The 16,364-nt window shown below is 32.4% G+C and overlaps 1 protein-coding gene across 4 annotated transcripts in view; it reads left to right on the top strand.

The window, feature by feature from the left end:
- LOC106692507 (prolyl 4-hydroxylase subunit alpha-2) overlaps positions 1–16,364 on the top strand; it is a 155,680-nt gene that overhangs the window by 133,156 nt on the left and 6,160 nt on the right. For all 4 annotated transcript variants that reach the window (XM_014438486.3, XM_067049020.1, XM_067049019.1 and 1 more), the window contains 3 exons: positions 7,594–7,765; positions 10,214–10,365; positions 14,020–14,190. In XM_014438486.3, the coding sequence (XP_014293972.1) occupies positions 7,596–7,765; positions 10,214–10,365; positions 14,020–14,190 (493 nt within the window). In that variant the 5' untranslated portion in view covers positions 7,594–7,595. The remainder of the gene's footprint in view (positions 1–7,593; positions 7,766–10,213; positions 10,366–14,019; positions 14,191–16,364) is intronic.

The raw sequence follows: 16,364 nt of genomic DNA on the forward strand, positions 1-16,364 counted from the left end.
AAGCTGTATTACGTTTCCATAATAGATCAAAAGAGCTAACACTCAATGAAAATATAATATTAGATTGGGCTAAGATGAGAAATAAGATGTAATATCAGTGAGTAAAAGAACTGTTTTTTGTAATTTATCTTCATTGCTGGCAAAATGGATAAAGTTCATAGATATAGTAGTATTGTTCGAACATTTTTATTGTATTTAAAATTTTGTTAATATAATGTTTAAATAAAATGGTGTAATTACAGGGATCAGATGAGGAAAAATTCCCCCCCGAAATGTTGTTAAAGTCGACAAAGGTGTTAGTATAAAAAACAGCATTGGAAGTCTTTTCACCTGACCATTCAAATACTTAACAAAAAAAGTATTGCATTATAAAAACGACGATTTCACTCTTATAGAATATTTGGACATTGTTGCTTAAATATAAGGGGGTATTAGCGAAACCTTACGAGTTGGGAAAGAACTTATAGTTGAGTTTGGCATTTGAGAACATTCGGAGATCGATCAGGCCACGTTCCCAATAAGCGGTCATCATCCTGATAGCCTCCGACCCGTGGGACTATCTTCAACCAACTATACAATAAGGAATAGTGGGGAATCCTGATCATATCTTCGGTTCTGTACACATTATGTTGATGTGCATAACCATGTATAAGTTACGTGAATACCGTTGGAAGTACCTACATAACTAAAGCTTTTCTTTTTAATCCGAAGTTTACAAACTTCTCATTGATGAAGTTTTTGGCTTTTCTTGTTCCAACACAGTTTCTACACCTATTATCTTACAATATGATAAGTCTGGAGCATAGACCTATGGACATCTTACATATTTTTAGAATTATTATTCACGGATCCTAAATTTTCTTTTGCAGGGTACTGTTCACACTAATTGCATAATATGTTTTCCTCCTCTCTCAGCCTCCACTAGATGCCCATTCTGACATAACTCCTTAGTTGTGAGAACTTGACATGTTTCTATGAATAATTTTTAATACCTCCCTAAAGATTGTCCTTTCAAATGCCTCGCCATTGCTTCCAATGGTGCCTGTTCTATTAATAGATGTCATAGCTGCAATGAGATCAGCTACTATCGTAATCTCTGTGTGAGAGGAGGTAGCATTGCCGCTTGTAAAATAAGCTAATACTTATTATATAAGCTAATATCAGTTACGACTTTCTTTTTACTATTTTTATTTGTTATAGAAGTTTACAACGCTCATCCAGTCACATCTATTTTCATTTTTTTTATGTATTCAATTTGATAATTAATTATCAGGTGGTAAAAAGACGTTTTCCTTAAAATACATGCGATTTACCTATTTTGGAAAGAAATCCTATCATTTTTTTATTTCTGTTCCCAAATAAATAGATTGGATCTTGTTTCTAGTAATAAAGTATACTGGTATCCTTCCCTTTATATTTATATTTTTTTTTTTTCTAATTTTTAGGAAATATTGTTGTGAGAGCTTCAGGTAGACCTAGTCTTTGACAAAATATCTTTTAAATTATACATACTTCTGAATTGTAATAATTTTATTCTTTTCTAAAAAAAACATTTTATTAAAATAATGGAATCTAGTAGGGCTGTACGTATTCAATTATACTGTTTATACATAAAAAAAATATAAACCTCAATAAAAAAGTAATAATAAAAATAAAATAAAAGATGAATATAAAATAAAACGAATAATAGCAGTGATAAGCTAATAAATCCACATTTAGAATAAATCTAACTAGATAAATAATAATAAAGTAAATAAACAGTAAAATAAATAAATAATTTTCCTGTATCATTAATGGTATAACTACTCCAACGACCATTTAGTAAGTCTTACTCATCTACAATATTTATTTATGGAATTTATATATATCATAAGGTGAGAAGCATTACAACAATTAGAATAAAGCTTGGATTTTGCCCTTTTTTTAAATTTGTTAATAAATTTATTTTTGACAATAATTTTTCGTTTAAGAAGAGAGAAGGTCACAATTAATAATTATTTCCGACGCATAATATAAATAATTGTTCTTATCTACTACTATTGAGAAGGAAGTGTTTTGATGATTGAAGATGAATGAATGAGGATTCTGTGTTACTATGACATGTGGATGTTATGCTACTATGACATGGATCTTAGAAAATTGAATTGTATTTGTATTCATACAGGTAATGAATTAAAAAAGGTGTTCATAAATCGACAATTTTCCTCCTATTTTACTTTTTACGTATTTGTCGGTCTGCCTGTCGATAGTCTAATATATGTTGGGGTATAACACCTACTTCCATTAATTTCATGTCGGTGGAATTTTTACGGGTTTTGAGAGTTGGTACCTAGATAGTCCGCAACTAAAAATTCTAAACGGCTCAGACAATAAAAATTTTGTTCTTAATTAAAAAACAACAGTTATCTACTTAAATGAGTTGGTAAAGCTTGAACGTTCATGTTTATATTGTTTCTTTAAACGAATACCTCGACAGACGAAAAAAAGTAACAGAAGAAAGAAAAAAAAACATGTACCTATCTATATCTATCTAGTTTGTAGTTGTTACTTCTGTTTATTTTATACCAGGCTGCCAGAAATCTCAATTACTGTGACTAGAACTAACCTAATTTGGTTTGCTAAGATGATTTTTAACTATAATAATCTTCTTTTAATTTCTGTTGGAGGTAGCAATAAACTCATAAAATACTACAAACTAATATTACTCTTTGCAATAAGAACTACACAACGTAATGTTAAAAAATTATTGTTTTTAAGTCCTACAAAATTGAATTGTAGTTTTTTTATCTCTTCAAAAATTCAGTTGTGGTATTGTTATTGATATCAAAAAAGTAGTTCCGTCGGTATATTTTACTAATCCCGGAATAGCCAACCGTTTAACTTTCAAGTCTAATCCTCCATTATCATTATAAAGGCCGTTGATAAATGAGATTTGCAGACGGCAGCTCAAGTTCACGACAGACGTATGGTAAAAGTTAATGGCCTCCTGCACTGAGGTCACTGGTTCAAGGATCTCTTCTAGAAAGGTCCTTAAGGAGAATAGTATCCTCTTCCAGCAATCATCGCCTCCAAGGACAGACATGGGGGTGCTTTGGTCATCGACAACTTTAACGGTACCTGGGCCCAAGAACTTTTTAATTGCCGTGAATCAGCTATTTTCAATCTCTTCCTGTCGAAACACATTTTCCCGTTTATTTTAAAACATGTTCAAATAAGATTAACGAAATTTCTAACGAAAGTCAAGGAAGTTTGAGTTAATTATTTTTTAATTCTAAAAGGACTATTTCATAATTTACCCACTGGCGGTTCCCGGATAGGGGTAAAGGAGATTCGGGCAAATAAAATTATATTTATATAAATCCACCGGAAGTCGAAACTATGTGAACAAAAAAAAATTTCAAAATCAAAACCCACTTATCTTAAAACGCCTGTACCCCATCCTAGATTCCAACCACATAATCCCAGATCACCAGTTCGGATTCCGAACATCCCACTCCACTATCAAGCAATGCCATCGTGTGGTTGATATAGTCTCGTCTTCATTGGAGCGCGGAACGTACTGCTCGGGAGTCTTTCTTGATGTAGAACAGACTTTTGATCGAGTCTGGCACCCAGGACTGCTATACAAGATCCGTAAATTCCTACGCCCTACATATTATCTCATTATCGGTTCTTATCTCTCAGACAGGTTACTTCAAGTAAATTACAACAGCGCTTATTCATTCCTGTTTCCTCAGTCTGCTGGTGTACCTCAGGGTAGTATCCTTGGTCCTATCCTTTATACAGTTCTTACAGCTGACATCCCAACCCATCCTAACACTATTCTTACCACGTATGCCGATGACACATGCCTATTGTGAGTGAATAATGATCCTTCCATTCTATCCCAATCCCACATCACCGCCCTTGAAGAATGGTGCCAAAACTGGAAGATTAAAATAAATTCCAATAAATCCCACCAAATCACATTTACCCTTCGTCGTAAACCTTCGTCTTGCCCTACAGTATCTTTTAATAATACCCCACTTATTCCTGTTGAACAGATCCGTTACTTAGGACTAAATCTGGACAAACGACTGACATGGAATCCTCATACAAGACTGAAAAGACAGGAAACTGATCGTCGATTCCGACTATTACAACATTTACTAGACAAACGGTCCAAACTTCCAATCCATTACAAAAGACTGATTACATGACGATTATAAGGTCTATCTGGACATACGGAATTGAGCTATGGAGCTCCACTAAACCATCTAATTCCTCTCGAATCCAATCCTTACAGTCCAAAATCCTTCGTAAAATCCTTAATGCTCCTTACTTTGTCACAAATCAAATCATACATCAGGACCTCAATGTCCCCTATGTTGCCGATTTGGCCAGAACTAGATACCAATCCTTCCATAATAAACTTCCCAATCACCCAAACTAACTCGTTTCTAACCTGGCTTCTCCTTCACTACCTAATAATCCTCCTAGGCGTCTGAAAAGAAGATGGCCTCGAGATCTTCTCCTTTAGAAATGTTTTTGGAGTTACATGTTTGTATCATGTCATAATATCACTTACAGGAAATTTACTTGATGTGTATATATGTATACAGTTGTAAATAACAATAAATAAATTATTAAAAAAAAAAAAAAAGAAAAAGAAAAATCCAAGATAGTGGAGTGAGTGAGGTAGCAAATGTATATCAGACTCCCGAAACTTCCAAAATCGTGTTCTTGGGCTTTTGAAATAGATACAATATGCACCTTCACCCTCTAATGAACTTCCATAAAGTCCAAAAGTTTCTTATTTTCAGAGATAACACGACAAAAAAAACAATAATTCTTTTCATATTAATACATCACACCCAAATGATTGCGTTACAAGAAATCAATACGATGTGCTAATGCTTGCTATTTGTATGCAGGAATCGAATTCCTTTTTGTACGGGACGATTTCCATCTCTTCTTCCGTTCGCTCCCCTCCCCCGCTTGTTTCGAGAGCCGACACCATTTCTTGATGCAAACTCATGGAACACCCATCGTAAGTACCCCGCATATAGGATGATCCCGATGGAGGACTGATGTAACCCTCTCCGTCTCTGAGCCAATCTCTAATTTTGATCTTAGCGCGGTTAATCCTCACTCAAAGGCACCTCCTTAACAGGAATGGAAGAATGTTTTGGTCTCTCTTCTGAGAAAAAGAAAATCAATTTATAAATATTTTTTTAGGAGAAAAATCATTACTCAGTCCGTAAAAGCAATAAAAATAAGATCTTCAAATAAACAGATAGATATGAGACTAGGTTGCACGCTCTTAGGTAAGCAGAATCGCCTTTAAAGAATTTCACTTAGCCACAGAAAGTCAGAACTTGGTCGTTAAAAAATCTAACTACATATAAATAAATAATTAACAATAAAAAATATATATATATATAATATCTAAAAATAGAAGCAATAATTGGTCGACTAGTCAGACTGATGAAAATTAGACAAGTATTACATATTGTTGAGAATAAATCATTAAAACAACTCATGATTATTATTTCTTTTACAGGCCACCTTTCGCCTATAAGATTCATATTGAGCACTAGATCATAATATAAATGAAATAAAGACTTATTTTGATGTAGACTATTAACAAAATAATCTTTACAAAACCAGCAATAATACTACTCAATATTAGTGCCTTCATTCATTGGTAATATTATTTATGGTGATTTTATCTTCACTATATTTTATGATTGAAAAAAAGCATTATTTATTTATTTTAATTTTTAAGGAGATTTTCATTTCTTATATTCACATTAAATATTTTATGTTACATTTTTTCTTTTTCTTTTTTTTTTTTATAGATAAGAAGTTTAGTTTACTGAACAGTACAAAAAACTTTCTTTTCGTATTTGTAATAATTTTTATTATGTTACTAGGAATATTAAGTATTGTTGGTTTTTCAAATCGATTTTTCTCCTTAAAAAAATAATAATGTCATTGATTATGAAAATTATAAATTGTCATAAAACAATAAAAATACTTACTATAAATGATAACGAAATATAAGTTATAGCTAAAATTTCAAGTTTTTTCATGCAGTTTATTGTGGGATTTAAATGATAATAAATTCGTTTTCTATAATAATTTTTTAAGCAGAATTTAATGTGTTAAACTCACATTATATATTTTATTGTATATAATTTTAATAAATATGAAGTATATTTATTTTTAATTATTTTGGCTAAAAACACTGATATTTTTAGGGAGATAGAATTTCCCATAATTTTTTACAAGACTGGGAGTGGATCTCAGTTTACTCTGAACAGACCTTGAATTTCATTAATATTGACTTCACAAAAAGTGGAAAATACAGTCAGAGGTTAAAAGCTTTTAACCAAAACAGATTTTACTTTATTTTAAAGAAAATTTTATATACTCTACTGTAATTTTAAATAATCTAACTTAAATATGTTAGGTTTTTAGTTATTACTTCTTATTCAACAAAAAACGTGGATTGTAAAAAAAAAAAAAAAAAAGAAAAGAGAGATACGAAATATCATTTTATGTTGAATATCATATAATTGTCTCTATGGATTTTTTTTAAGACTTGTTGGACATGATGTATACTGTTTTAACGTACCCCGTTACCCTCGCTCGTTCAACTATATTATCCATTCCTCTTTTTTTATGAAGGAATTGTCACAATAGCAATTTAAACAATAAGTTTTTACACTGATCTTAAATTTCACGAAATTTAAGTTTATAAGCAACGAAATAGAAATGGCTCATTAACTTCTGGTCCGTTTTTTCCGCGTTGAAGAGAAAAAGAACATTAGCAAAGAGCCTGATTGTGAGATAACTTCCTGAGCGCTTCTTTTACATAATGATCGTGGTGGATTTGTTGAAGTGAACTTTTGACTTCCAATAATTGGAATTTTAGGGTCAATAATCAATGATCTCTTGCAAAACAAAACCAATAACGTTTTTGATACATCCTATGTAATTTTATGTACACCATTACATAATAGATTGGTATGTAATGGTACTTTCCGTTGTGGTCGGTCCATATCAAATAAACTAATTTAATTTTAAAAGGTTTCTGAAAAATTTATATTTTTTTAACCTATGCACTCAATACAGAAAGTTGTGTTTTTTTGTTAATTGTTTGTGAGCGCCCATTTTGTAGTGGTGTGTCAGATTGTTTTGAATTTTAAAAAGGTTTCTATTAAACTATGCCAATTTACAATGTGCCCCTCAACTCCTGTGATAGATTAATTAAAAGTAATAAAACATGAACTGATAAGTTCTGTAACGTCAAGGGAGATTGAGAAGCTTATCAGTAATGCCGCTAGAAACTTTTATTTAAACCCTACTTAAAAAAAAGCAACCCAAATTAGGATTGTTGTGATGGATGGAGATGTACAACAAGATAAAATAATAATATGAATTTTGTTATCACACATCATTGATTGATTTGATATATTGACCATCGTTTTAGCATAAACACTCAATCGTAACTATTGAAAATTCCTTCTGTAGATGTACACGATGTCCAATAGCCCTAATTGAAACTCCAGTATAAGTTTGAACAAGAGGTTTGCTTTGCTGTTGCAGAGATGAGGTGGTGCGCGGTGTGGAGTCTCCTCCTGGCGGTTTCCTGTGCCTCCGCTGAGGTCTTCACTGCCCTGGCCGATCTAGAGGAGCTCTTGGACACTGAGGCGGTCTTCATCCAGGCCTTGGAGAGCTTCATACAGCAAACAGAAGCTAGGGTAGCTGAGCTCAAGAGGTTTGTATTTTTGTAATATTGTCAAAGGCATTTTTCATAAATCTGTAGAAATTGTTGAATCTGTGACGGGATTGGAGCGTAGAGTTATAGCCACACCAGCTGGTCTAAGCATATTGGTAGTATAAAATGAATTGTCCACTCAAAATTATTAACAACAGTTTTATTTCTCCTTTTATACTCATTTTTGTTTATTATTAATTTTCTACATTATTATTTTACTGTCCGTTTTTATATTCCTTTCAGTGATAAATCCGTTGAAAACCTCTCTGCAGCTGTTTGATTGTGGTGGATTTCGTTTGCTCGTTTTTTGTGTTCTCTGATGTTATTGTTATATTATATTGCTCAAATAACCAACTCAAAAATACCCGTGACAAATAGAGATGCCTTCAATGTTTGTGGTTATACTACTCCGGGCTAGTTAAATGTTAAGCAGGCTGTTTACAAATGACTAGAGGGCTTATCCCTTTAGCATCACTTAAGTTTCAGAAATAAAGAGTATTTTATATAATAATGTCCTTGAAATTAAAATAACCTTAAAACTTCTACCATCCTATATTTATCAATTTGATGCGTTTCAGACTCCCGTCTATTTTAAAATTTATATCTAAAATCATAGATAAAACTATCAACAATATTTGAATTATTTCATATAAATAATTTTTATCAACTTAACAATCGTTTTTAAAAAAAATTTAAAAGCATATCACTATAAATTATAATATTTAGCTTATTGATCATATAATTTTAAAATATGATTCAACTATCCCATATTACTACTCTAGTCCTTTTTATGATTATCTTCATTATATCACTATTTGTATATTCGTCATTTGAAAAAATATATATATATATTAAATTAAAATCCTATCTGTTCCATATAACCCAGTCACATATTATTATTTTATGAAAAACCGCTTACCCTGGCTTGCTCTCTGTCTTATCCGGGGACCTATGCTTTGGTACTCTTATAATAAATATTGCTAAATCTAGCTTCAATTATTACAATTTTATTTTATTAATTATATCGACATATTGATAGCCGATCCCTTTTATATCTATTTTATAATAAACTACATTTTTTGATGTTAATCGATTCCATATATTTTTGAATTCTTGGCGCTATTTAAAATTGTATAATAATTATAACCAAAATAGTTGATATTATATATGCTATGTCTAGCTAGTACTGTTTCGTTAATTTTTTTTACATTCATTTTATGCTGATAAATACATGTTTTCAAATTTCGCAACATTTCACTAATGAAATATGTATTCGAGTACTGCTGAAATTTAATTTAGTAAATTAGGTTTTTAATTTTTTTTTTCCTAACGTTTAATTTTATTTTTCATGTTTATCAGGTGATTTTCTAATTTGTTAATATTCAATACACCAAATTTGATTGTTTCGTGGCCATATTTTTAAAAATTATAGAATCAAAATTGAATTGTTAAAATATAAACAATAAACAATTTTTAAACTTTTATAATTACAGTATTTATTTATTTTATTTTTTTGTAAAATATAGATAGGGATTATATTTCCCATTAATATTTTATTTATATGTTATTGCTAATTTTATTATAAAATTCTTCGTGCTATTAGTTTTCGAGGAGTTTTAGACAAATTATTGTTTTAAGTAACCATGGAATTTCCAAACCGTGAAATTTAGTTTTCGTGACTTGCTTACAACACATTACAACTTTCTACTATGATTATTGGCGATGTATTTATGATAAAATCTTATGTGAGGATTATTGGCATCTATTAGAATATTGTCGAGTATGGATCGTGGTTAGTGTGTTGTGAAGCATCTTAGCAAGCAGCTGGATTTCCCAACTTTGTGATTCTAGGTTCCTCTTTTCGACTTGAAACTGTTATTGAAGTGAAACCAGTGAAAGAGATAGCCTATCTCTAAGTCATAAAACAGCTGGCAAGAGAGATACCGCCAGTTGATGATATCACCTCCCCATTTAGCGGCTTGGTATAAAGTACATCCAGAGGGCACTTAACAGTACTCTTGTAACAGTGATTTGCTAAGAGGGCTCAGCACACGTATCCAACGCAGAGTCCTCTTTGAGTAGGTTGGTAGCAATAGGAGGGTTGGCAATATCCTTTATTTCAAAGATATTTGTTTTTATTCTTTATATATATAAGAGCAGAATGTGAATTTTACTAAACTGATTGTATTTTTGCCATGCTTCTGTTAAAAAATAAAAGGTAAGAATATCGTAACGAAAATTATGAAATTTAATTAGACATTCTGTCGACTGGAAGGTTCGTATGATAGTAGAAACCAGTAGCCTTAGAGATGATGATAAAAAGACGTGGCTTAAGGAATGTCGCCAAAGTGACCGTTATTTTTTTAAAAAATTCTAGTATCGAATTATTACAGTTTTATTATATATTTTGTATTTAACAAATTTGATGGTCTTTTGCCTCTGTCCCAGGAAAGCTGAAGAATACAAACAGGAACACAGGATAGCCAGCACCGAAGTGAGCGAATACCTGAGCAACCCGATCAACGCTTACCTGCTAGTGAAGAGGCTGACAACGGACTGGAAGACCACCGAGCGGCTCATGTCCGACGACATCTCCAAAGGTTGGTTCAGTTCCTTGTAAACCTTCTCAGTAATTACATATCCGGATCAGGGAAGTGTCTTCAACTGTGATTGCAACATGCAGCTATTGATATCATGGTATAGCATGTAGGAAGAGTGGATCTGAGGTATTAGCTAACCTTTCCGTGCGTGTCATGTGTCTTCAAGGTGTTGAAATATATATGAAGTAACAATGGAGGGATTGGGTTTCTTACTTGAACCTGTTCTGTACTTAGTTTGATAGGTAATTAAGTTGATAATATTGATGTGTAAGTTTCTTTTGTATGTACACTCACAAACCGACAGTGTCACTAATTAAAAATCTTCCGTATAGTCATGTCATTTTTTTTTATTGACATAATACGGATTTACTTCAAGGGAAAGGTATGAAAGTAAAGTGATTACCGAAAGGAAATTCGTTGTTCACGAATATATTTATTTTAGTGAGTAAAAGACAATGTTGTGTCATGAGTACCTTATGCCAGTCCTGAAATATAAATTTTAAACTGGGGGTCCACACTTTTGCCACTTGCCGCAAATACATTGTAAACAAAGAAAGAACCAATCGTCCATCTATACACACTTTGAGGCTTTTATGTTCCTGAGAACTTGGCAGATCTCGAACATGTGTTAGATATATATATTATCTTCGATTTATACTATTTTTATAATTAAAAAAACAAAAACAAATTGAAGATAGGTAATGTGAAAGGAAACATAAATATCGGCAAAGAAGATGGTAGATGATAACAATCCATAGAAATCATATTATATAACATTATATTAGATAAAGTTTATTTAATTCTAGTATATAATAAGATACTTATTAATTTAATTACTCAGGCATATAATGATTCCATAAATGTATATTTGTGCTAGAATTAACCCTAAAGTTAACTTACAAGATTTGAACAATGCATTTACAACCAATTGATATAATTTTAAAATACACAATCTTACACTATTGTTAATTATTGATTAACTATTGTTGAGAAATATGAAGAAGATGGTCAGGGTTGCGGTCAAAAAAGAACAAAATAGTTGTCATCTATATATTGTCCGACGTTTCGCCCCACTTCGTAGGGCTTCATCAGGGAAATTATTGTTGAGAAGTTTATTAAAAGACAGAGAGCACAAATATTTATCTCTCATCAGTTCTAAAATAATACTAACACAAACGTGTGGATACAACACAAGCTTATCCAAACGCTCTTGGATGGGTTCCCAAAACCAACACCCGACGAGTCGCTTACAAATTCAGGTCTACTTGTACTAGCCAATCCAAATAAAGCATTCATGTGCTTGCGTTTAGGCTAATTTGTTCTAGTTTAATTTTCTATAGCACCTTTAGATTCGGGGCAAGCGCCCCACTCTAGCTACACCCATCGTTATATCTGATATATTGGGTTGTAAAATAAGTTCGTAGCGTTTTTCAATATTTCAATTTAATACTCTCTGTGTTTATAAAATCATGTTTACTTGGTCAATAATGTTTACATATTCTAAAAAAAGGATTAGTTAAGGTGCTTTTATGCATCAGTTTCAACCGAGATTCCTTATCTTTAATGTGGTATTTTGCTTGCTCAAAATGGAAGAGAAAAACATTCATTTTCGTCATTTAATGATTTTTTATTTCCGAAATGGAAAATCCGCAGCATAGATGGTTAAAATATTGCAATGTGTATGGCGATGATACCTTAGGAGAAAGCATCGTCCGTAAGCGGTTTGCTGGTTCAGAACCGGAAATTTTGACTTGGAAGACGCAAAGCGCTCGTGCCGTCCTTCAACTGTTGATGATGACCAAATTCAAGCATTGGTCACAGACAACCCTCACTCTACGACACGGGATATCACAGAAACGCTTAACATATCTCATGCAAGTGTCAAGTTGAGCAAAAGCGTCCAGCATTGGCTAATCGCAAAGGCATAGTTTTCCATCACGATAACGCCCGTCCTTACGTATCTTTGCAGATCCGGCAGAAATTATTGGAGTTTGGCTGCGATGTGATCCCCCACCCACCCTATTCACCAGACCTTCCCCAACAGATTTTCACTTATTTTGGGCCCTTCAAAACTCTCGCAACAGGAAACTTTAATTCGCTCGAGGACTGCAAAACGCTCATAGAGGAATTTATTGCGCGAAAATCTGAGAAGTTCTGGGAGGACGGAATTTAAAAATTACCTGAAAGATGGCAACTTGTAGTAGATCAAAATGGGTCATATATAATTGATTAAAAATGTTGACAAGAATCTGAGGTTTTTATTGAAATCACCTGTAAAAAACGCCACGAACTTATTTTACAACCCAATACAAAGGAAAAGATTCTGGTGAACTGAATAAATTCTAAATCCACGTATGCCGTTTCATAATCTCCTCATAGCTTTTTTTTATCCCTTTTAGGAAGATTTAGAAGGAGGTATCCTAAGGTAATCCTCTTGGATCAGAGAGGATCCTCCTTCAAAGATCCTTTCCCCTGATCCTATTAGGGTTCCTTTCCCTCGTAAGCGGCGAATTGAACCCTGGTACCTGAGGTCGTTACTCGTTTTTAGCAAGGCATCTACTTTCTTCTCGAATGTCTTTACAGTGAGTGACTTATATCGCCATTTTCAATACTCTATGAAACAATTCCTTTGCTGTCCTGTAACACTATATTACGTTTTGCTTCCAAATCGTAACGGCTTTAATGAGGAAGTTCAAGGAATTTTAAAAATTGGTACATTTTATCCCCTGGTTACAGAAACAGATTATTTAGATTTTTTAATATTTTTAACCAGTGTAACTTGTACATATATACAAGGAAAGGCCAGTGTCATATAAATAATACCAAAATTACTTATTAACATTAACCAATTAATTTTTTTGTGGTATATAAATTTTTTGTCTTTCATAATCCCATAAAGATGGTCCTTCATATTAGAAGAACAGAAATCTTAGGAACAGAAGAGACTAAGACCCTTATTAATTAGTACCTTTCGAACAAGTTTCCATTTAAATAACATTGAACAACTTAATCTATGTGTGCCTAAATATGTGAAGGATTCAACCTGGGCCCTGTTTCATAATAAAGTACAAACTAATACTCTTAGTCTTGTATATTTAACTTTATACAATTACATTGACTTGTACAGTAGTAGCTTGTACTTTAGTACTTTTTAATTCCTGTAATATCACTAATAGCCATCCCTATTATGAAAATATACTTGTATTTATCAACCAATACTATTAGTTTTCATTATAAAACAGGGCCCTGCTATAACTTATAGGCCTCTATTCCCAAGAATGTATCTTGAGCCTTTCTTCCCCTGACAAGCATATATTTTGTCTTCTGCTCCTGTATTTTACCATTACCTTAAAACAATTCTTGATTTTTTTTTCAGTAGGTGAATCAAAGAGCAGCATGTGCAAACTATTTACAGAGTAGGTTAATATTTGAAAGACTGGCAGAAATGTTCTAGTTCATTTTATTAGTTTTTAAAATAAATTTTATTAATTACAATTTAAAATTTACAAAAAAGAAAATTAAATTTTATTAAAAACTCAACATCAGTTTACAGATTATTATTACTTGAAATATACATATTAAACTCTGTGTGATTATAATTTTTTTTATGTCTTTAAGTATAATTAATTATTTCAAAACCATTTATTTTTGTAGAGGCTCTTCGTAACATGACAGAGATCAGAAAATTCATGAAATCGCCTACAGATGAGGATCTGACAGGGGCAGCCATAGCCCTCATTAGGCTTCAGGACACGTACAAGATAGACACGGCCTCGTTGGCCAAAGGAGAGCTCAATGGGATACAATATGCAACCCAGCTATCTGGTAATTTACATCAGTAATAATCTATTCCCACCCTTTGATTTTGACAAGTCCATGTCATATTTTAGTATTAGCATAAATCATCCGATTTACTTTCATAAAATTAATGTTCAATATGGATGAATATCACATAATAAGTTATGTCTGGTTAAAGTTCACTTAAATATCTTGAAACAAGATGAGGAATGATTTATATTTTTAATCTTATATGGATGCTTATACATTTTCAATTACATTTTAAGTATTATCATAAAATTAAAATAAATTTATTTAATCTAAATCAAATATTCTTATAAAAACATCATATTTCAATAATAGTATAAATCATTAAACCATTTCAATGATATTAATGTTCAATATGAAAGAATAACTGACTTAAATCTTGTGTTTTGTTTTGAATTATTTGTTTTTTCTCTTCTGAAATGCTACTTCACTAGGCTGGTGATGTCCATTTAAAGTGTTGCTTTTTTATTTTACAAAATTTATGAAGAACATAAAGAAATAAAAATTTGATTAAAATATCACGATTGGAGTTCTATCAATGGGTACATTCTCCACAACACTGTACCATGCCATTGAAGTGTAACTTTCATCGCATTTGACAGTTGTATATTTTTTAATACAGTTGTAAATATCAATAAATAAATTATAAAGACAAAAAAAAAGAAAATATATTATGAAAAATGAGTTTTTCTTCTAACCTCTTACTTCTGAAAAAATAAAATAAAAACTCAACATGATATTAATCACGTTTCTATCTCTAGCTCTAGTAGATCATAAATCATGATCTTTGACAGAAATGGTCAATATGAAACATGGAGGTTGATATAATATAGTTTAGGGTCAATGAATACCATTGCTATTCAATTGCAAATTTATTGACTACAAAGCAGTATAAAACATTTTCATTTAGAATGTAATTTTTAGTGTTTGGAATGTGGGATGCCATTATGAATAAAATAACTCATTTAAGAATAACATAAGTTTCATTCTTTTTAATTTTTTTGTTTTTATAGTGGATCGATAAGAGAATTAAAAAATTGTAAGAGGTTGATGATCAAAATAGTTTAGTAGCCCTTAATCTATATTCATGTTCCGGGTCTCTTCTTCTACTACTTCTCTCACTATCTGCTGTGTGCTGCTAAGCGTGGAGGAGCTGCCTCTGAACAGCTTGTCCAATGATCCCTATCCTGTGCAAGCCTTCTCATCTCTAACATGGTGCTTCCTCTTGCTGTGCCAATTCTCTCAATCAGGTCAGCCTACATGAGCCTTGGCCTACCTTCAGGTCGCCTTCCTGCTGGCCTTGCTTCTTGAAGCCACCTGGCCTTACAGTTATCTCTCATTCTGCTAACCTTCCTGAACCATTTCAGCTGTATTTCTTCAATCACCTCTTGGACGGATCTTACTCCTAGTTCATCACAGACCCTTTCATTCCTTATTTGGTCTCACTTGGTTTTCCCTAATATTTTCTGTAGGAATCTCATTTCTGCAGAAACAACCTTGCTGGCATGACAGTCCAGAGCTGTCCAGCTTTCCGATCTGTATAGTAGTACTGGGAGAAAAACTGATTTGAATAGCATAATCTTCACTTTCCTACTCAACTCCTGCTTTCCAATGAGTGTTATGGATATCTGGTAGAATATTCCATTGGCCTTTTGGACTCTATTTATGACCTCCTGGTCTATTCTTCCATCCTTGCAGATCATTGTTCCCAGGTAGCACTAGGTGTCAGTTTGCTCAAGGTCTCTCCATTGCAAGTGATTCTGAAATCTTTGTTCCTTCTTCCAACAACACATAACCTTGCTTTTGGTGACTTTGATTTCCATACCTCTGAGTTTTAGTTCTTCATAGGGTCATGTTTCAGTACCCTACTATTGCTCTGGGTGTCCTTTTACAAAATTTCCAAATGGCATCAATGAAAATTATGAGTAGCAGAGGGCTCGGGCTATCACCTGTGGCTCCAAAGAATTTAAATAAACTGAAAGTTCTCATGATAGGTATTGAGAGAGTGAACGTACACACTCCTCTGTTTGACATTATAGAGGCTTTGCGGTACTTAAGATAGGGCCATACTAGAGACAAAAATAGCCCAATATACATTGGTAAATACTTGCTTCCAATGTTAATACCACTTTTGGTACATATTAAGCCAGGCTGGGCATTTGTGTGGCTCTCTC

Source organism: Halyomorpha halys, unplaced genomic scaffold (assembly GCF_000696795.3).
Source record: "Halyomorpha halys isolate HHAL.00 unplaced genomic scaffold, Hhal_1.1 Scaffold58.1, whole genome shotgun sequence".
Taxonomy (NCBI): Eukaryota; Metazoa; Arthropoda; class Insecta; order Hemiptera; family Pentatomidae; genus Halyomorpha; species Halyomorpha halys.